The sequence below is a fragment of the Cygnus olor genome, chromosome 3 (genome assembly GCF_009769625.2).
Source record: "Cygnus olor isolate bCygOlo1 chromosome 3, bCygOlo1.pri.v2, whole genome shotgun sequence".
Taxonomy (NCBI): domain Eukaryota; kingdom Metazoa; phylum Chordata; class Aves; order Anseriformes; family Anatidae; genus Cygnus; species Cygnus olor.
Window position 1 is genome coordinate 43518854 of NC_049171.1, and position 21969 is coordinate 43540822.

Consider the following 21969-nt stretch of genomic DNA (forward strand, 5'->3'; position numbering starts at 1 on the left):
AAGTACCACCTTTGGAAACTGTCAGAGTCCCAGTTTCTAGGGCAAAGGGTACTGCTACACAAATTATAATTAAGAAGAACATTTAAGTAAAAAAAAAAAAAGATGTGCCTCGAGTAATTTCATTAAAAAATACACTCATAATAAGCTTTCAACAGGGTACACGTGAAAAAAAGCTTCCAACTGTTACTGAAAAAGAATACATGTTTCTTGGCTAAAGTAGAGATCTTGAAAATAACTATCACTATTCCCCCAAACACTCTTACTTTTCCTTTTCTTACCTAGACCAGCCAGATTAGCCTTTTATTCTTTACTTTTTATTCAATTTATTGCAAACCCTTTGAATTCTAAACTTCAACATACTGCACATTTTCATGTTTGAATTGACTAACTATGTGTTGATGCTCTCAAGAGAAAGCTGAAGATTTCGACAGCTGGCAAGGGGGCAGTTGGGTTTTCTGTTGCTCAGGAAGGTGTGGGAGGTGTTGGTATGTAGATAGGAGTACATAAATTCTGCAGTAACAAGGGTGTCTACTTTTTATTACTCTTTTTGTGCAGGACAGACAGTTAAGACTTCTGGGGAGCAAGGTTAGTATGACTTATTCTCCATCCTTGACAGCAGCCAGTAGCCCCACAGCAACATAACTAACTGAGCAGCTAATACAGCATACAATAAAAGCTTTTGGCATTGCCAGTTCCGGTTGTCTCCTGTACTGTCATGAGATTTCCACTTCAAGATCTATAGCACTGGACAACATACTGCATCACTACAAAGCTGTCAGATGATCATAGCTGGAACATTCTACTGCTGAGTGGACATCCTCAAGCAAACAAAAAATAGGGGAATATTTCCTGTATAACCCGCTGTGTCAGTCCATGGAAAAGATACGTGCATAGAAGGAAATGCTATTTGTAAGCAGGCAGCTCAGTACGTAATGGGTAAAAAAAACCCTCAGAACTTAAAAACTGAAGAAGCACACCCTCATGTACTTAGTGACACACTTATATCATACTTGCCCTTCCAAGCTGTACTATAAATACTGCAGATATGGATCCAAACCATGATTTTTAACAGAAGTTTACTTTCTCAAGTATGCTTTACACACCATTTAAACACAGCTACCCATCAAATAACACTTCTTACAGGCCAATAATTTTATGCAGCCCTCAGAAACTGGCAAATTGCATCTTCTATGAAGTCCACTGATTCAGGAACAAGGGAATTACCAAGCAATATTGGAAGACTAAGGAAAGGACAGATGGTTAGCAAGCTGCAGGACCTGCCACCTGAAAACAGCATCCAGTGCACATACAACATTGATTTTGTAATACCACAATATAAGATATACAGTTCAACAAACTTTCCTTCAGAGCCTTAGATTTTCTTCAGTCCTGAAAATATTGTGGTTGTAAATATTGTGTAACTGAAACAAGAAGTTTTCCCTGCCAAGTTTGCAAGTTCTACCAACTGCAGAGAAATACCAACAAAGTATCGTCTGTGATGGTGACTATACTACAGGGTAAGGCATTTTGATCCTTACTTAGATAAGTCCCTGTTTTACACAGTGTTATTGGGGAAAAAAAATAAGCTCCCTCACCACATGCACTGCTAACCTAGCAGCAATAGTTCTATGCCCTTCACAATGCAGGTATAAGCCAGCCATTTCTTTACTTGGGAATGACAAAGGATATAAAAGAGTACCTCACGTTCTTTCACATCATAGAGAAGACCTGCTGTTCAAGGTTAGTCTTGCAAAGTTGAGAACTGACCTCAGGCTTCTAACAGCTTAAGACCTGTTGTCACACTTCTTTAAAAGGACAAAATCATACGAAGCATTTATATAGCTTATAGTAGAAGGCTCATCTGACATCAGCAGCCAAAAGTTAGAGCACGGAGATTTATTTTCTCAGTGCTCCTGCACTTTAAGAGGCTAGGTCTTGGGTTCAGACAGAGACTTCTGCATTTGTATTTGAACACCTGGCGATTCTACTTCCAGATGACTCAAGCAAGGTTGCGATTCTACTTGGCAACTCCTTTGAACCACAGACTGTAGTGGGTCCCATATTCAAAGACATAAAGATGGTTTCCTTACTGTTGCCAAAATAACTGGGTCACTCCACATATACTGTATCACCTTGTACTGACTTATTTATAGCAGAAGACAGTCTTTTTTCTCTACTAAGTACTGCCATAAAGGAAGAAAGTTCTGGGAATGGATATTGAGGTTTTCGGTAATATTGTAGATAATTCAACTGGATGTCCTCTGGAAAGCACCTTCTTAACACACCGTCTTATCAGGAACGGTTAACTACAAATCCACTTGACCCGGTAAATACTGTTAAACACTCAGGGAATGGAACAAAATTCCTTTTCCATGTTCACACATTTTTCTGCAAAAACATCAATGAGACATTAAACTGAATTCAAATGTGAATTCAAATGTTAAAGGAGAAGTGTGGCAACAAACCTTCAGTACTGGCAAAGAAGCAGCAGCAGAACTAGCAGACTATCTGCAGGCTTAACACAACTGAGCTATTCATTCCGCAGCCTCTGGTGTAGTGAAAAGGTCAGACCGATTTGTGGGCAGACAACACCATTGTAACAGAAATGCATGTAAGTGGGTGGTCAGGAGAACATACATGTTTATGAAAGACTGTATTCACTACGCCTTCTGGAAACTTTGTGTGTCTGACTAGGGAAAGGTACCCTTGATAATCTAGCTACAAAGCAGATTCCCTTAAATAACGAGCAAAAACACATTGCCACCTGCAAACCTACGCATTAAGCCAGAACAATATATACCAGGTGGAGTTAAGTTTTTATCTGTTCATTCTCCTTTGCCTTCTCCTTGTCTGTTGTTCGGAAGGTGAGTCTCTCATTTAGAGATAAGTAAAATTGCATTTCATGGTAAGAGTGTTTACTATCTATATTGTGGAGACAATATGAAGCCATTTGGTATTTTATTTTTTTAAATGAGAACCGGTGATAGCCTTAAACTTGCTTGAAACATTGAGTAGAGGGCTCTGTTTCTCCACAGCATCACTCTCAACCTAAACATAATACCTCCACATTACAATTATTATTAAAAATATGCAGTGTGGTTACTTTCTTCCCTTTAATATTTTACATCTTTGTTTTTCAACTAACCCTGTGAAAGTAAGTCAGTAAAAGGCTGAATAAATTTTCTTGCACCAAGTCAAAGCTACCAGTGCTGTCCTACACTATTTTAAAAGAAAACCTCACATTCCACCATAGAAAGAATAAATTCAGTATCATGAAAAAAATATAATTCTCAAAGTCCTTACTCAGGAATCCCAAGAATATTTACCTTGGATTTCCCAAAATACTTTTATAGAATCTGCAGAGAATTAGAAATTTAAGATTCACTGCATTTTTTGCACCTCATCACTTCTTTCTCACCCTAGAGAAAAGTCCATTGTAAGTTTTGTTATTAATTACTTTTTTGCTCTTCAATGAGACAAACTCACTCACTGGTAAAAAGTGACAAATACTCTTAACACTGCTCAGTATATCTGTATTATGCAAAAGCAGAAATCTGTTTATTAGTCACAGACTCCCACTATAAATATACTTTGTCACACTTCACAGGAATAAAATAAAACAACAAAAGCAGAAACAAGAAGAAATTGAATCTTCCGAGAGTCAAAAGTCAAAAGATCTCAGTTAAATATACTGGTGATCATGAAACTAAAAGTTGTTGGAAAAAGTCCACAAAATTTTCAGTATAAGCAATTAATGCTAAACAATCAAATTACACAGTTGGTATAAATCCATTGGATTTTGTGTCAGAAGCTCACTGCACTAATACTTTCATCCCTTTATTTTCATATGATAAGCTATATTTTTAAGAAAGATTTATTTTAAAATGTCTAGAAGGCAATTTTATCATATGGACTCCTTTTTAATGTAAGGCTTTTGAGACACAGTGAAATGTATACCAATATTCCTACATTTTCTTACCCAATATATCTAGCTGCCGTAAATGAGTACAGTTAGCTGCAAGCTCTTCAATGTCCGTGTCACACACGGACCTGTTGGCCGTAAGAAAGAGCTTTTGTAAGTTCGGGAGTTTACGTGCAAGGTTTGCGAAACAGCCTGTACTGCTCTGTAATGTAGGGCACCAGCCAAGATCAAGTTCTTCCAAAAGCTGGCAGCCTGAAGCCAGTTCTGCTATTCCACTTTCAGTTATGTTTTTACATCTCCACAGATCCAGACTGCGAAGCTTTTTACATTTTGCTCCCATCATGCTTGCTATAAGATCATAGTCTTCAATCTGCAAGGAAAACAAACACTTTGTCATATATACCATCCTTCCAGACATACATAGGTGTTTCAAGATTTGCTTGCTAACACACCTACAGATCTGTCTTAAGCATGTGTCATTTCTAAAGAGCTCAGAAAATTATTCATTGTACAGTGAGGTCTACTTTTACAGAAGACAAAAATAAATTTTCTATCAACCCCCAGACATACATGCTTTTAAATTCACTTGATACTAAGGAACACTGAAATGCAATTAGAAGTTCACTTCCTTTGAAAACACACACTTTTTTTCCTTTAAAAGATGATTAAAATTGTCTTTATGACCATAGGCTCTGCAACCATAAGTACACATGCATTAAAAGAAGTCTATTTCCATTCTAGGTTGATCATTTGCTGCAGCTCCTTATGAAAACAAAATGTCCCATTCTACAGGCAGAAGGAATGAAATCCACTATTGAAAAACAGTAAGACTAGGACTGTTGGAAAAATGTAGTCACACTGCCTTATTCCTCTGTCCATGAGTCGGAGTATGGAAGGGCGAACCAATTCTGCTTTGTCCTTTGCTTCTCAGCTACAAGGAAGGTCCACAAAGTTTCCCTGATGAGTTATCAGCTGTGCTTATCACAGAGACAGCAGCAAGTTAAATTCCACTGCATACAATCCTGGCATGCACATGTGATACAGCTCAGATGACTTCCCTACAGTAATTGCTATATTCTTTCTTAAAAGAAGGGTGTGCACCCAGCCAAGTCTATAACTCAAATGACTTTTGTTGAAATCATTTCTTGTGTTTGTAACTGCAGTGTCACACACCAGAGTTGACCTCTCAGAAATGATGATTTAGTCTGAATGTAAAAGATAATTATTGGTTTTGGAAAGAAAAAGTATATGTAAATGTATATAAAAAATGCCCCAAAGTTTAAAAAGAGGCTGAAGAACAATGGAAAAAAAACTACAAGCTAGACTTTAGGCCTACTAAATTGACACAATATTTAGATATACAACTAAGTCATATTCATCGTGGACCTTTCAAAAGTTTGAAATCTGACATATCAGCCCAGCATTTAACCTGTCTTTGTGAAGCATAAACTCAGGCCGAGTTTCAAAGCCAGTGTGCACACACACACACACCCACAGAGAGGTCTACTCACCATGACGCAACTGCCCAGACTGAGGTGCTGAAGCTCTGAGCAGAAGTTCAGGATACTGAGCAGGGCTGTTTGCTGCCACAGGGGAACACATCAGAAGGAAATACGGAAAGTGAAACAAAGAGAAGAGGTCAATTAGGCATTAAAGGCTGTCACTGCATTTCCTGAAATACAGCTCAAAACTCCGTTACAGACACCACAAATGCCACTTAATGAGTCCCTAGGTACTCTACCCATTGATTGGCTTAAAGTAATGGTAATCATTACAAACCTTTACACGAGTCACTTTGGATGTGGTTTTGCATTGCCCTAAAGATACCTATACACCCCTGACCTATCTGTTCATTTCCCACAGGTAAGCTGCTGAAGAAGCATGGCAAGTTCAAATAACAGGCGAGGCCAGACCAGAACCAAAGAGGGCTGGTGACATGCCAGCAGAACAGCAGAGCCTCTGACATTCGCTGATGGGCTGCAGCCTGATGGAACTGCCAATAGAGCTGCGCAGCATCAGGACGGAGCTGGTGACTTTAATGTCAAAGGAGTCTCCGTGCTGACAAGGATGCTGACAACCATTGAGCACCTGTCACTACCAGCATGCAGGCTGAAACAGATATAATGTGTACTTTACAGTCATGTTTCTGCCATTTAATGTGGCCATTCTTTTCAGAAATTATTGCACATTACTCAGCCTGAAATTATACTGGAATGCCAGATGCATCTTACAAAATGTTAAATACATGGCTATTCTGTTCCATGACAAGAGAAACTTCAGTTTTTTATTTGTGTTTCTAAGATAGAGAAAAGACTCCTCTGCATTACCTGTAGCCATATTTTGTTTTGTAGTTTGAAATATACTCCAGTGCAAAAAAAGAATACAGCCTGGGATTCAAATCACAAATAACCATGCATCATACTTGAAACATTCACCACTTGGTTAAGATTTCGTAAGCTTGAAAACTGCAACAAGTTTCACAACACATCAGTGATTAAAGTCTGTGGATACTTTCAGGATGTACAACAGTTCTTCACAGGAAAAAAAACAACAACAGTATACAAGGGACAAAATAACTGCTAATAAGCAGAATTCCTACAGGAACACTAGTCAACAATATTTGTACACATGTGTAGTATAGCTCATATTTATATTTAAGTTTGCTTGTTTTCAGAAATTTTACAGTAAAATACTTAGTTCTCTGAGTTGTTATATTCTAATGAAACTCGGCAGGAATGAGACCTTTTGTCATGGCACCATGAAGAACTATCTGATATCTTGCACTGAAAGGCTGGCAGACACAGAGCAGGGACACGGTGTGGAGTACTCCTGGAGATCATTTCAGACATCTAATTTCGGCATCTCCAGGGACCAATTAGAAACACCCAACACTTAACTTGTATGGAATCTCAGCTTCCAGCTTGGCCTTCTGAGATTTCATTTCTCAAAGGCAGCCTAAAAGTAGAGGGTATGAATAAGCTTTCCTCACAAATATCTTTGCAGAGGTCTTACAAACCATCGTCTGCCTGCTCGCTTGACTTTCATTTGTTTTTAAAGAAAAAGGTAGACCAGGGAATTAAACGTAAAAGTCATTATAAGAGAGATAACACTTTAAAGCTAGAAAATGTGTAAATATCCAATACACTTTAACTGAAGTACTTATTAAGCAAGTGCTTTATTTGGAGCATTAAACCTGAATAAATGAATAACTCCAATAGGAGGAGACGTATCCTTTACCTCTGTGAAAGCTATCAGCAGAACCGACTCAGATGCCCAAATTGAAAACAAAATCCCCACACTCCTCTCTACAAACCTTAAGTATCAGAGCTAAATAAATCAGTCTGACTGCACACTCACTTCTAGACAGGACTTCTGCAGGAATTCTGGTGACTCCACAGGAAAACTGAATACCTTGATGTATTCCACATTTTTCAGCAATGGTTTTCCAGAGTGGAATTTAAACATTGGCCTGAAAGGATAGGAAGCAGCAATACCTTTCCTTAACTGACACAAACAGCTCAGAAGTGAATAGACACGCTGAGCAGTCTGTAGGATGTAAAATCAACTCCATAATTCCCCTCCTTCAGAGAAGGGTGAAATAAATAGGAAGACTGATATTCATAGTTGTCTTGATTAGACAACTGAGCTGATGTGTTAACTTGAACAGGAATTTGGTGTGTCTCTCAGAATACTTTTTTAGCCCCTCTAGTATGAGAGGGTTCTTCCGGTACACATTGGAGTTCACATTTGCAAACGTCTTTTCACAACTTATAATACCTAAAAGCATTTTTTAAAGAGTTATTTAAAATAAACAAAGAGACCAGTATTTAAACAAGCACTAGAGATGTGGGCAATAAGAAGGAAGCTTGGTGGAATACCATGGCATACTGCCACACAGCATGCCAAGTCTAGTCGAAGAGTAAAAAACTATTTACTCCATGTTACCTATACTGGGTACATTAATTCCTCTTCTGGGATGCACACGTGCCCCCACACAAGAAATCAGACTTTCTTCAGAAGCCATGTCTATTCTTTTGTAGCTGAGGTGTTTTTTGCATATGTCAAGAAAAAAAGAAACACCTTTCTTTGAGTATGCCTAGCCAAGATGCAATCGAGAATCCAGATGGTAAAGGACATCAAAATAACAGGAGAGAATGGCAACTCCCAGAATCCACAAGCACTGCATATAAGACAACTACCACGGTAATAACCTGTGCCCGTTTCAAGCCACCTGTCCACACAATTCATCTCTCCAATTTGCCTTCAGTACAAGCTGAGTGATAACACTTGTACATACGCAAAGGAGAAGTGTAAGGCAATCATCTGACCTGGACGTTGCAAGGCAGGCCAAACCCCAGATGTCAGAGTGTTTTCTGTGAGGAGCAAAGAGGCACCTAAACTCTGGATCAGCAAGCTTCAACTGGAGAGAATCCAGTTTCACTTTCTCAGCCAAGCACTGGCAGTCAAATCAAAGAGTCCCCATGTAACACTTCATTCTCAAGCCTAGTAGCCAAGACATGGTATATTTGGGAGACTTAAGTTTTCCCTGTAGAGAAGGTAAGGCTTGACTTTGTACCTGCTCCCCCTTCTTGCACACTCAAAGTGTGGAAAGAAAAGCGTGAACATTTCAAAAAGCTAAGGGTTACTTTTTCTTTCTGGAGTAATTTTCATCCTAGCCTCAGCAGTACAAATTTCTTCCACCATACAAGCCAAAGCAGTTACTACTGAATACATGAAAAAATGGCGCAAACAGCGGGAAGAGGGGCTCAAAGCAGACGCAGTATGATGACCTATCCTATCATCCATTCCCAGGAATGGAGGTGCTTTCAGATGATGGAAGCACATACAGCTGAGACTGCACGAGTTGCTTTACGAGAGAAGACTGACATCAAGCTGCACAGAAGGATACGATACTGCTGCTAAACAGAGACTTGCAGAACAGACTACAGAAATATTTTAGGGCATGACAGTTGGTTCTAAACCCCAGAAAATGGAAGCAGACTGCCTGAAGAGTCTCTAAACTCTTTAAGAACAAACATCTGTCAGAAAGGACATCAACAGAGCTCGTAATGCCTTGGACAAGAGGAGAGAGGAGATCACCTTTTGAAATCTTAACTTATTCCATGTGAGAAAGGTGAAGTTCTGCCCAAACGTGAAGTCTTTCACTTTGTAATACAAGCTAGCCTGGAAGACATTTATGTGCTACGTATACATCAATTAGATAGCTGACAATGGATTAACTTGCATCCTGCTTGTCTTTGTAAAGACCTCAGACATCACGTGTATGTTCTGACCTGCAAGTTGGTTTGAACAAACAGCCCATCAATGGAGAAAGTGAATACTAGTGTCAGAGTAATACACTTGGCAAGACTTAATCCTGCGTGAACTTTTTCAGCATTTTTTGCATTCATGATCCTGCCAGAAGTGAAAATTATTTCTGATGTCAGTATGATAAGGAAAGCGTCCAACAGAGAGCTTGAATTTAATATCCTTCCAAGCTGAACCCTCCACCCCTTCTGTCTGTGGTAACTTGGCTCAGCTGTGAAAGACGCATGTCAAGTATCAGACCATTTACTCATTGCAATTTCATTGACAAGTAGTCCAAGGCAAAAGAAATACATAGGATTTTTAAAAATACAAGTGATGGATATCATAGAATGGCTGTACTGTAACAAAAAGTCTGAAGACAAGTATAATACATTGTGCTTCTGGAAGGTTAAAATCAGAACTACAGAAAAACAACCAAGTTTTACTTTTAAGTCAAGTCTGCACCTTTTTATAGACTCTTTTTGGAAAAGTCTTAGGCTACTTTTAAAAATATTAGTTTTTTTTTTTTTTGTGAAGGGAATAAAAAAATAGACTTTTTCACCACAGCCTGCTCAAAAGAACTGCATCTGACATAGGTTGGGAAGTCTTGCAGTCCCTCAATGCAACAATTTGAAAGCTTAAATCTTTTACAGGAATTTTATTCTCCTGCAATTTTTTTTTCAATGAAGTGAATGATGACAGAAAGAAACCCCAAGCTCTGATTGAAGACTGCATCCTCCATTCTTTAAACTAAGTTTCCCTTGCTTCCTATATTTTTACTCACTGAATTACTGATTCTCCAGCTAACTACCAGTCCAAGAAAAATTTCAAATTAGGCAAGACATATTTTTAATGTTAAAAATTCAGCTTGGGGTAGGAAAAAAGACTAATTCCACCCCTCCATAACTGCATTGTATGAAAGGACAAAGTTGTATTATTTTTTCCTTATTGTTCCCAAGTGATGATCTCATCTCCAGCACTCCCTGCCCCATGCCCCCAACCCTGATGTCTTCACTTACGTTCCAATAGTTATATAACATTAGTTGCAGGCAGATATCAGATAACATGCCTATAGTTGCAAGCTCACAACAAGAATATTGCATTTTTCCACAATACCATAGAATTAATATAACAGCATTCCTAAAGACCACAATTTCTTCTCTCATATTTCATTTACTTATCTCTCCTTTAAAAATGATCTTGAAGAGTCTTTGCAGTGAGTTGCCTTTGCATATAAATTTATGAGGTTGTTATATTTAATAACAGGTTCTATCACAGCATTTTCCCATGTTTCTAGGTAGCATTTTAACATAAATCAGTAGAATATGAGGAAAATACTGTTCAAAACATTTGCTTTTAGGGTAAAATTAGGGTCTTTAGGACTATATTAACCAGTTGTACCGGCTAACATTTAGACAACTTTATTCTGCAAACAGTCACTTTCTCATAAGGCAAACAGAAAATCATCAAAAGATTTCTTCAGGTAACTAGTCAAGAATTATGGAACCTCAAATACCCAGTACCCAAGCAACAGCTGCCACATGCTGTTTGTGTACAGTTCAAATTCACATTTCTCAACACATTTAGCTGAGAAAGTTGATACAGCAAGTAGATGTTTACTATAGGACATCAAGAAGACAGTATACAGGGGATACTAAGCAGTTATATTTTAGAAGGCTATTTATCTGAGAACACCTGACAACATTATTCTATTTAATAAGAATTAATAACCTGAGTGAAAATCCAAGACAGAAAATCCAGCCCTGCCTGAATGAGGAGGGTAAGTGTGCCAAGTGGACGAGGAAGAGGTAACTCTGCAGAGTACTCTTAAGCATTTTGTCTTCCTAATAAAAATCAGAGTCAACGTTCTGTTCCTTAAAATTTTAGGATCTGAGAAAGATGGAAAGGAGAACTGGAGACCTACAGACTAAGGTGAGGCCAATGAAATCTACCATGTCTCTCAGCCCTTCAGTTGCATCCACATTCTCAGAAGTTAATCCTTCAAAATATTCTCAGAACTGCACAAGAAGGTTCCTTTAGTCATGATCTAGGCAGGAGTCTTCCTTGCGTTCCCCAAAGGTTTAAGTTTACATATATGCACCACCCCAAACCTCAAGAAAAGCAACAAAAATGAGACATATTGCTTTATTACCAACCAAATTTACCTGTTTCATCTACAAGAATAAACACCCAACATTACCTTTTAATGTGAACATCCTGAGTGCCTCTTTCTGAACAGTTACATTTCCATCATTGTCACTGTCCTCAGATTACAAAAGTCAAACTATTCATAGGTGAAGGACAGAAAAACAGGATAAGGAAGATGGCTGTTAGAGTAAAGCATCGGACCTCAAGCAATGGCTAGAGACACGATGCATGGTGCAGCATCTGGAAGGCCTCTCTCCTCCCATGGGACCAGTGCTCTCGCGCACGGCTGGCAGGTGGCGCTTTCCTGCCATCAGGGGCTGTCCTCAGAAAGCCAAAGGCTTCAGGTTTCGGTGCTTGATGTTTTAAAATTTCAAAGTTCTGAGAATAAAAACCTCAAAGCTAAGGGAACTAAGAAAATCCTTTGTAAGCTCTGCTGGGAAGGCAGTCCTGTGGTGCACCCTGTGCAGAGCCCAAAGGCAGAGAAGGAGAGTGCTCTACCTGGGGGCAGCACAATGGCCTGGCTGGCAGCACGCATCTCCTGCATCCTGCAGCTGGGGAAATGAACAGCTCCTGCCGCTGGGATAACGACCTGACAGACAGGACCGGTAACTCTCCTCCTAAAAGGAACGTCCTGAACTATCCTCCTTCATATGGCTGCTTGCTCTCCCTACTACAAGCTGTCACATACAACTCTTGCCAAAACATTTCAGAAAATGAACATGATTACTTCTAACTGCAGCGAAAACTAATCAAGACACTTAATGAAATGTTAACTCAGTTTTGGGGCTTCCAGAAACATCTTAGTGAATAGCAACTGCTCTGTGTTCCTGCATAAAGTGGAGAGAAATAATCTTCATGGCAGCATATTACTGAGTCCACATTTCAAACTACAGCTACTACCACATGTGACTACAGTATCTTTGGAATAGCAGTTGATTTCCGTATGTGAAACTGGATTAAAGGCAATTCTAATAAGACTCCTCACAAGAAAAACAGAAACAAAGATCCCACAAGAGAGAATGAAAGGTTCAGAGAGAATGTGTGTGTTCCTAACCACGTCAGGCATTGGTTTAACCAGTTAAGAAAAGAAAAAGAATAATTAGACAGTTACACAGTGTTAGCTTTGGTTTTCAGGAAGTTTTTACACCTGCTGGCTTCCCAGAAAGCACTCATTTTCAGACGGCTACTATGATTTTGTGTTCTATGGATAAACCTGAGCATCATCTTTTTGACAGAAATAACAAATCTTGGGACAGTACACGAACATTCAAGAGCACACTAAAGACAACATACTGTTTCTCTAAATAAAACCGGATCTAGAGGCCTAATGAAACTATTCAAGTTGTTCACTTTCTGTTTCATCTATTTTCACTTTCCTATATGTTGCTTTTCAGTTACTCATGCTACAAGGTAAAAATAGCAAGGAGCCATAGCCAAATCAGAATGAAATGATGGCCAGATTTGTTTTAGGGAACTGAATGGCTTAAGCATAAGCTAACTTGTCTCATTTCATGAGAAAGCAAGTAGAAAAGGTCACCTCCTCCTTTCCAAGGTAGTTCCTCTGGCCTTTGGGAAGAACAAGATACTCATATAGTCCCAAACAGAGATAGTACACTGAAAGTCTCTAGTCATTTAGCTCACAAAAACACTTGAAACTCTTAAGCAACCTTTCCTTGGCAATCCTTTTTTTTTTTCCTCCAGAGAAAAAAGTTGAACTTTATAACTAACTCACCTTCCTGAAGCATAGAAAAGCTTGTATTAAGGTACAGTACTGCAAGAAGACTGCCTATGTAGAGTACCCTATATGTACCACGCATACCAGAGAATCTCAAAGTCTTCAGTATGTGTATCTTCATACCACAGGCAAAGTGAGAAAGCACTATTACACAAATTTTAAAAGATGGGAATCGTGAGGCATAAAGAAACTGTGCATCTTGCAATGGGCTGTAACCCCAGTCACGGATCAGGAGACCAAAGCTCATGTATTAAGTCCTCAGCTAGTGCCATCAGCACCAAGTCACCAAACCACTGTATGCTGAATGTTGGAAGGGATTTCTGGTGACCCAGATCAGATAGCCTCTCCGAACAGACTGAAAAAGTTGGCTTCTACACTTGCTGACAGTCCCTTCAAGGCCTTCTCAACTGATGTCTGCAGAAGGAGATAACCACCCAGCCCACTGCTTATCACCACAATCACTGGTGTACTAGTATCTTCTGGATAGAGACACCAACAGACAATTTCCATTTACAGATTCAAAAACATTTTCCTCTACAGTATAAGCTGGCATTAGAACTGAAAGCCTCAAGCATCCATCAGCTATCTCCTTGGAAGATACAGCATGGAGAAGAACATAAGAAGAGTGAGAACTGGAAAACATTTGTTAAAAATCAGCTTAGGGTAGCTGCCCCACCCCCCCTTTTTTTTTTTTTTTTTTTTTTTTAAGACTACACTGTACTTGAACTACCGGACTGTTTTTGAGATCATGAAGTAACTGGTCAGCGACACAACTTGCCTCCAAAACTTTGACGGTTTTTAAACAGATGTAATATGAACACCATATGAGCATCAGTTAAGAGAAGAGAGGGAGTACATGGAAATGAAATTGGAATCAATCTTGTTGCGTTCAGATAAAGTCTTTCAGAAGTCAAACCACTTGTCTCCTCGGAAATAAGCATAACATTATTTGCAAGATAGGATTCAGGATGTACAGGGGCATCTTTCTGTTCTCCACAGCTATTTGGCAGTGCCAGGGACACAGTAACACTGCAGTTACTGAATTAGGTCAGTGAAAGTAATAGTCTCTGTAGCTGATTCAATTACTGTATTTTGATTTTGCTTCATTTGGTCAAATTATGCCCTCACTTATGTCTGCAGATCTGTCTTACACCTTCATTCTTCCCTCTCACCCTTCGCTTTACAGACTCAAATAAATGAATTCAGCCCTATGAGCTTGTCATGGGATCAGCAGGTATCATTAAGGCCCTGCATCGCCTGACCATTTGTCACTGGCTCAACCTCCTTCTGAGAACCTACTTGTTAGCTAGAGGCTTTCGCTATTTTTCACCATTTGTTTGCAACTCTTAATCCTAAAGATTTGTGCCCAAGCCAATGAAGTTTTATCCATGCTGAAAAGCCTCAGACAATACCTCTATAAAGCATAGCATCACCCATAACAGGTTACTTCTGAAAAGTCTGTAGAATGAATTTATGGCAGCATTAACTCTCTCATTGCTCATGACATAAGAAAATAAGGGCTGTTACACCTACTGCTAAGATTCTTACTTATCTTAGCACTGGAGGATTTTAGATACCAAGAAGTTTCCAAACAGATACTCAAGTTCTAAATTTGCTCTCGGTCAGAGATATCAGTAATATAACTTGTAAATAAAACACGTGCTTTAAAGTGTGTACAAAACAAAAGTTTTGTCCAATATAATTTGATTTTAATTCAGTTCATTTCTTATGTCAATTATATTTATAATAAAAAATTTTAAAGTTTTCTTCACACATTATAAAGAATGCGCAATAAGATTGTATATTACATGTGTAATAGATTAAAATTTACAGTCAGCAATAAGGAGACTCACGTTTTTCTACTGTAATTGTGGTTTTGGTCTCTTTAAAATACAACTTTGGCAGCATTGTCTATATGGATGGAATACTTCAAGCATTAAATCAAGATAACATTCATACTCAAACCATGAAAACGTGCATTGCCCATTACTATATACAATAATACCATCTTTGTTCATTGTGTTTGTTAAATGTATCAATGCCAACAAGTGCTTAAATTATGCTGTGAGTACGCTCTTAATGAATAAACATTAAGGAGTCATGTATCAGCAAATACCAAAACCTCCAGCACAAAAATCTCTCAAGTATAATAGTGGTCTTGAGCTAGCAGGACTTGCATTTACAAAGGGTTGGGATTAGTTTCTCAAAACAAGTTACAAGTTATTTCAAGCAGATACAGAATTGAATTAGAAGCACTGAAAACATCAGCTGTTTTAGTAGGGAGGAGCATGGTGATGTAAGAGTTTTTTTCTTGTAAGGCCCAGAGCAAGTTACTGAAAGTCACTGAACACTCCTTGCAACAGAGAGGGTAGAGTACTTCAAGGGTGCTGGAAGCTTCACACTTCCGAAGTTTGAAACTAACTTTGAACACAGAAACTTGCACCCAGTAACTCAGGAAATAACATTGTATATGGCCTTAATCAAGAATCAGCAGGGTTAGGACCAAAGTTCATAAACTCTTCAAGATGGTACAGCTGTCTTCCAAAATATTAACACAGTACTTTTCAGGTTAGAGACAGTAAGTAGACCACAATTGCCCATTTCGCTGAAAGCATACAGTTAACATTTGGAGCTTTGATTACAGAGACAATGGGAATATGCTTTTGAAAGACAAAACCTATTCAAAGAAAACAGCTAAGACAACAAGAAACTGTCATAAGCATTGTTCAGGTGATTACATCATATTGTCAATATTGTTTTCCTCAAAATCTGTTTTTCTATTCCTGATATGTAAAAATCAATCATTAATTTTTCTGCAGAGTATCTTCTGAGAACTTATACAACAGTGTCATAATTATATAAACAGAAGAGTATGACAAATACCTTAAGTGTCAATGTTCAAAGAAATTTTTCCTTTTTCTCATTAAAAAAGGAAAAGGAAAGAGAAAGCAAGATGTAGTTTGATTAAGGAGATCCTACATCTGGACAGGAACATGGGAGTTTGTCTATATTTGAAAAAAATACCATTTCTTTTATGTTAATGTTCATGCTGTACTTTTTATAAAGCATCATGCAGGAACACAAACAGCTTCATGACTATACTGACAAGGATGGAGTATTCATTATATGTTATTTAATCACACACCTAAATTCACAACTAGAAGCACAAGTTGTACTATTTATGCAGATGTGCTCTAGCACAGTACTGCATTTTACACCGAGACTGATGACTACAGAGAACGCCCCTTTTTCACTGGCATCACAAATAACATGCAGAGAGGGGTGCTTCATTAAAAATCAATTAGAGCTTTAATTCCTATTTTTTCTTTTCTTTTTCTCTTTATTATTGCCATTTTTGGCACACAAAAATACAATCACTTCCATTAAATAATTCAACTTGTGTTGATCAGCTACAACAATAAATTCATCAGACTAATAACAACCACAAAAGGTATCCCTCTTCCCATTTCATCTCATTTCACTATGTTTCAATTTCGGTAACTGACTTTTTGCGTATCTTACTGCACAATTAAAGAAAATTATGATCCCTCATTGGACATCTCATTTCAGTCAACCTTTTACCTACCTTTTTCTCTCTCCATATTAATTCCCTCTTCACATTTTCGAACATATCACCCCAATTCTATATCAGGGAGATTAATTACAAGATTACAATCCCTTCAGATTAACAAGTATCACAAAAGCATCCTATCCAAGTTGTCTACCTATCTCTCTAAAAATTTATCTTCCTTGGTTAGCTTTTGTTTATATTTATGTAAAAAAAAAATCAAAGCACTACCCTGCGTAAGTTTCATGACAAGTGAGTTTTCTTGTCAGCTACAAGCAGATTCATGTAAATACACACATGAAAGACAAATGAATCTTCACAATTTAAAGTTTTCAAAGTCAGGAAATCTTTACCATCTACATCCAATCCAATTCCAAATTCTTCTCAGCAAAGCAATAGCTGAGAAATGAAAGTTACCAAGCATTTTCAGAATACAGTGCAGCTGCTGCACTATTACAAATGTGATTTTTTTTTAAAGTTACCTGAGTAAAATCAAGACAATTGTATAATTTTGTTTCTACTGTTGATTGAGTAATCTTTACCTTTAATACAATAATCTCAGATCATTGAAGATGATCTTTTTTCTCTGATAGAGGAAAGTACTTTTCAGACTCTCAGATCTGAAAAAGCTGTGTGAATTATCTCTATTACAGAGCTCCCACACAAAGTGATGTAAGGAGATTTATCCAAGACTTACAGAGAGACTAGAGAGCTAGAAACAGAATAGATACATCCAGAGTAGAGCAATTCAGAGTTCTATTCATAAGGCACTTAAAAGTAGGGCTCACCAATTTTTAGCTTGAATTAAACAATAATAATGTAAGATTTCAATACATGGAACAAATATTAAAGTAACAAGTTATTGAGGGACATTGGCTTCATAGTAATTGCCTACATACCCCACAGCAAAGGCCAACAATTCAAGGTAGCTGACCCTCTAACTACCTTGCATTAACCACATCACCACTACAGACAGCTGTCTAGACCTTGGATGTAAAAGTACATACAGTTTACCAAAAAAAAGAACAAAAAGCAACTAACCTTGTAACCTATGTTAACTGTTAACTACTTATAAGTGAAGCAAAATAAACTGTAACTTCATATACCCCCTAAGAGATCCTGAAAATTAGGCATGACCTATAGTTCAGCTCCAGTTCTGTTGCACTAAGTTGAATACCCCAACACAACCCACTGTAAAAACCTCACTTTTGTGTAATGAAAACATAAACAGAAGTAATAAACACAAGTTAACTCTTCCGAAAATCTTTAACCCAGAACCTGCAGAGATGTGTTTTGGGTTTTTTTTCCCCCCTCACATTGGAGCTCTGCTAAGCAGCAGCTTTTGCAGCAAAAAAAAGCACAAGTACGAGAGCTTCCATGTAGTAGTAAGGTTGTAGTACATGAGTAATGCTGCTAGTGCGAAGTAATGGAATTGCTTTGGATCCCAATCGCTGAATTTAGTAGGTTACAACATTGAATTGAGCAAACTACAACAGTGTTTACAATTAACATGTACAACATTCCATCCTAGACAGGGAACATGCTGCAAATGATTATAATGCTGATTTGGGAAGTTGAATAATTATGTAAGGAAGTAATTTTTAAACTGTACTTGGAAAGTATTGTAAAAAGTGTGTTCCATGTCACAAATATTGCTAATATACAAAGACAGTAGGAATCTAGCAAGCAGCTAGCTGTTCTAAAGCAGAGGATGTTGATAATTACTCTAAGTTACATTACAATGTAACATAAGTTACATGACAATTTCCCCAATTATATTGCCAAATACAGTCTGTGTGGAGTACACTTCAAAGAACCAGAAAAACCTTCACATTTATGATTTTACTACCTTGACAGCCAGTGAAAAGTCACTCATGCTGCATGTAAGCTAAAACAGGCTGATTTTTTGGTTTGTTAAATCCATTAGTTATTTAAAAAAACACTTAGGTCTTTGAGTCTACTTTTTTTTTTGTTTTAATTTACCTTTGAATTCACATACAAAATTCTAATTCACTTCTTCAGCAATGAAAAAGTAATAATTTTACCAGGACTAAAAAGACTTATCAAAAAGTTAAAAATACTTGTTCCTACCTCCACTTTTGTTCGGTAAAGAATGAGACGCTTTAGGCTGCCCACTTTGGCTATGTGGTTGAAAGCCTGAGGTGGTATTTTATCACATGATGAGAGATTTAATTCCTGAAGATTTGGACACATTTCAGTAATGACCTCCAAACATGTTTCATTCAGGAAATGGCCACAAGACAACTCAAGACGAACGAGTTCAGAGCCACAGACTTTTAAGAACCTGCAATAAATCACATTAAGTAAAAAATAAATGTGGTTTGTAATGAAAGTCTTTGAATACTGCCAAAACCTTAAGCACGAAAAACAGGAAATACTTTCTTCAGCAATAAGAATCCTACAGACCACAGCAATTATGCCACATCAATTACTTAACAGAAAACATGATTAGGTTAAAGTAAATTAATCGTAACCACTCTGAAGAAGTTACTCGTTAATCAAATTTGTACAAACTCAGAAGACCAAATTAATGAGCTGAGTTAGAGATCAATATTCAAAAACTGAAGGTGGTCTGACAGTCAAGGCTGTTTCATCAACGTTAACGTATGCATCCTAGACATTATACTTTTTGACCACATACATCTTAAGAAACAAAAGGCTATATAATGCTATACATGACAGAAGGACACCGATGTCATTATAGCAGCCTTAAAGAAGCAATTGTACCTTGAAAACAAGTTGCAAAAGCGTCATTTCAAGGGGAGAAAATAAAAGTTTGTTTAGGGAGGTATTTGTCAGTGACACTAAAGAATAATGAAGGACTTGATATCTCTTTGAAGATCCAAGCTTTCAAACCTTCCCTTTTCCTTATTTTTCACTACTCACTCAAATCATACTTGCTATTTGTCATCACCCTTCCTGATTCCTTTCATCTTGCACATTACCCAGCTCCTGGGCCTTACTTTCATTATGCAAATCCTCTGCAACAAGGAGGGGAAAGTAGGTTCCAGGGGGAATCCTCCAGCCCTGGAAGTTTCTGAGAGTCACCTGAGACCTCGACTGACCTGATCTAAAGCTGGGGACAGAAGCACTTCAAGTGGGAGCTTGGAGAAGACAACCTTCAGAAGTCCCTAATACCCATGAGCTTACACAAACAGAAACAAAGAGAGACTCTGAGGAAAGACAGAAGCCCCAAACCCATGGGGGTTTTCCTAACTATGTCCTTCAAATCGATTCTTCCACTATTTTTAGTGCAACTCTGCAGTCTCTCTTCAGAATCCATTTTAGCTTGTAAAAATCGGAGCTTACCGAACACCAAGCACCTGTTTGTTGCTTTCATACCAGATACAGCGAATTCACCTGTAAGCTAGACTGGTGAGCTCTTACAAGAATGTCACAGCTAAAATGACACGACAGTTCATGACAATTAACACCAGAAATCTAAACGTTAGACTGCTATTTTAGACCAGCAACAGAGTTCAACACTGTTGTGGAAAAACACAGGATGGAAATTCCCTGGAACTCAAGAGTACAGACATATGGATTCATTACTGATTGCCAATTAGCCGATTCTTCTCTTTAATGAGTGCTTTAACAACACATTCACACAGCTTCTTTCATCAAGAAATTATCAGGTTTGTTTGAATGGTGATATTTTCCATAAAACCTTGTCAATTGCCATTTATTATACCTCTAGCTTCTAATTTGCTAACAGATAAATATTTTATGAACTATTCCATTGCAATAATGGATGTTAGGTTAACTGCCATATAATTTGACAGGGCTCGGCCATTATAAATATTGGTACAGACCAACACTTCTCTCCTCCTATCACTATTAAAAGTTAACATTACCAGGTCAGAGAAACACGATATTAACCTCCTACACTTGGAAAAGAGCTCAAAGCTCACCAGCTAGAAGAGTTATCTTCGTAACATTTAATTTCATTACACTTAAAACACACAGAGCAAACAGAGCAATAGCAATGAGCTCACCACTTGTTCTTCACGGCTTTCCTGCCTTTTTGGAAAAGGTTCTTCAGGAGATATTAAATAGAAAGAAAGGCAAGGGCAATAAGGGACACGCGGCAGGGTACGTGAACAAAATGACAGGCACAAAGTGAAGCAATGAACAGAAATGGGAGGAGAAACTTGAGGAAGTCACCAACTAGAACAGGACAGAGCACATTAGTCAAAACTGCACACTTTGTTAGCGCTTCATAGGCTGCTTGGGGCAGAGGTTTTTGCTAACTTCTTTCCCTGCAGAACTCCAAAGCCATATGGCAAGGTAGAACATGGGGTTTCAGGCTTCCCAACAAAAGTGGCATTGCCTTCATACTTCTCAGACTTAACCGATATTGGACACCTGGCTGTGACTTCGCTCATTTGAAAACAGCCAACCCCAACAAAAGCACCTTCTATCCAAAGCAATACTTCTTCACATACCTCTCCCTTTACTCACTGAAGATTGACTGGATCCTATTTATAACATCTCCTCTTTTCTGCATAGTCATCCATCCCTTTAGTTTTCCTTTTCCGAACAATGCTTTATATATGAAATTTCTAAAGTGATTTCCTTTCACTCCCTTCACGTTTGTTATGAACTATGATCAGTTAAACAACCGAGTAGAATCTGAACACGTACCTTAATTTTGCTAGGCACTGGAACAGAATCATAATAAAAACATTAGGACTGGTATGACTAGAGAACAAATAGGAAAACACAGGTATAGAAGTACTACAGAAAACAACAGAAAATACAAGGGTCAGAAGAACAGCATGCATTGGTGGAAGCCAGAGTAGCAGGTCACTGAGATCCTTGAAGATATGGATGTGCAGTTTCTCAGGACATGCAGATTAGGAGACGAAGGACAGAGGCACAGGACAGGAAGATGACATTCTGGACAAACTGCTTTGGACACATCTCTGTTGTCCTGGTGTGAGTATGTATACATGAAAGAAAGACTTTTTTTGTTTTTCTTTTAAATGAAGTCACCTTCCCTTCCTCTAAACTATTCTAATCATTAAAACGTTGTTTTCAAATCCAACATGTATTAAACTTTGTCATCAGATCTTAAAACATTGCATTCAAGTAGGGAGCTTATTAAGTATCTGATCAGTTTCAGTTACAGCAACCCTAGGGTTTACTAAAACTGCCAAAATCAAAAAACAGGTTGGAGTTTTAAAATGAGAATCCCTGTCAAGTCGTACAATACTCCTATTTTCCGTGACTATTAGACGCATGTTGCAGAAACTTATCTAACCTCCC

At 38.0% G+C, this 21969-nt stretch overlaps 1 protein-coding gene across 7 annotated transcripts in view; it reads right to left on the reverse strand.

The window, feature by feature from the left end:
• Nucleotides 1-21969, reverse strand: part of FBXL4 (F-box and leucine rich repeat protein 4) — a 52200-nt gene that overhangs the window by 4600 nt on the left and 25631 nt on the right. For all 7 annotated transcript variants that reach the window (XM_040551578.1, XM_040551583.1, XM_040551582.1 and 4 more), the window contains exons 6-8: nt 18772-18985; nt 5434-5505; nt 3980-4292 (exon numbers count right to left, since the gene is read on the reverse strand). In XM_040551578.1, the coding sequence (XP_040407512.1) occupies nt 3980-4292; nt 5434-5505; nt 18772-18985 (599 nt within the window). The remainder of the gene's footprint in view (nt 1-3979; nt 4293-5433; nt 5506-18771; nt 18986-21969) is intronic.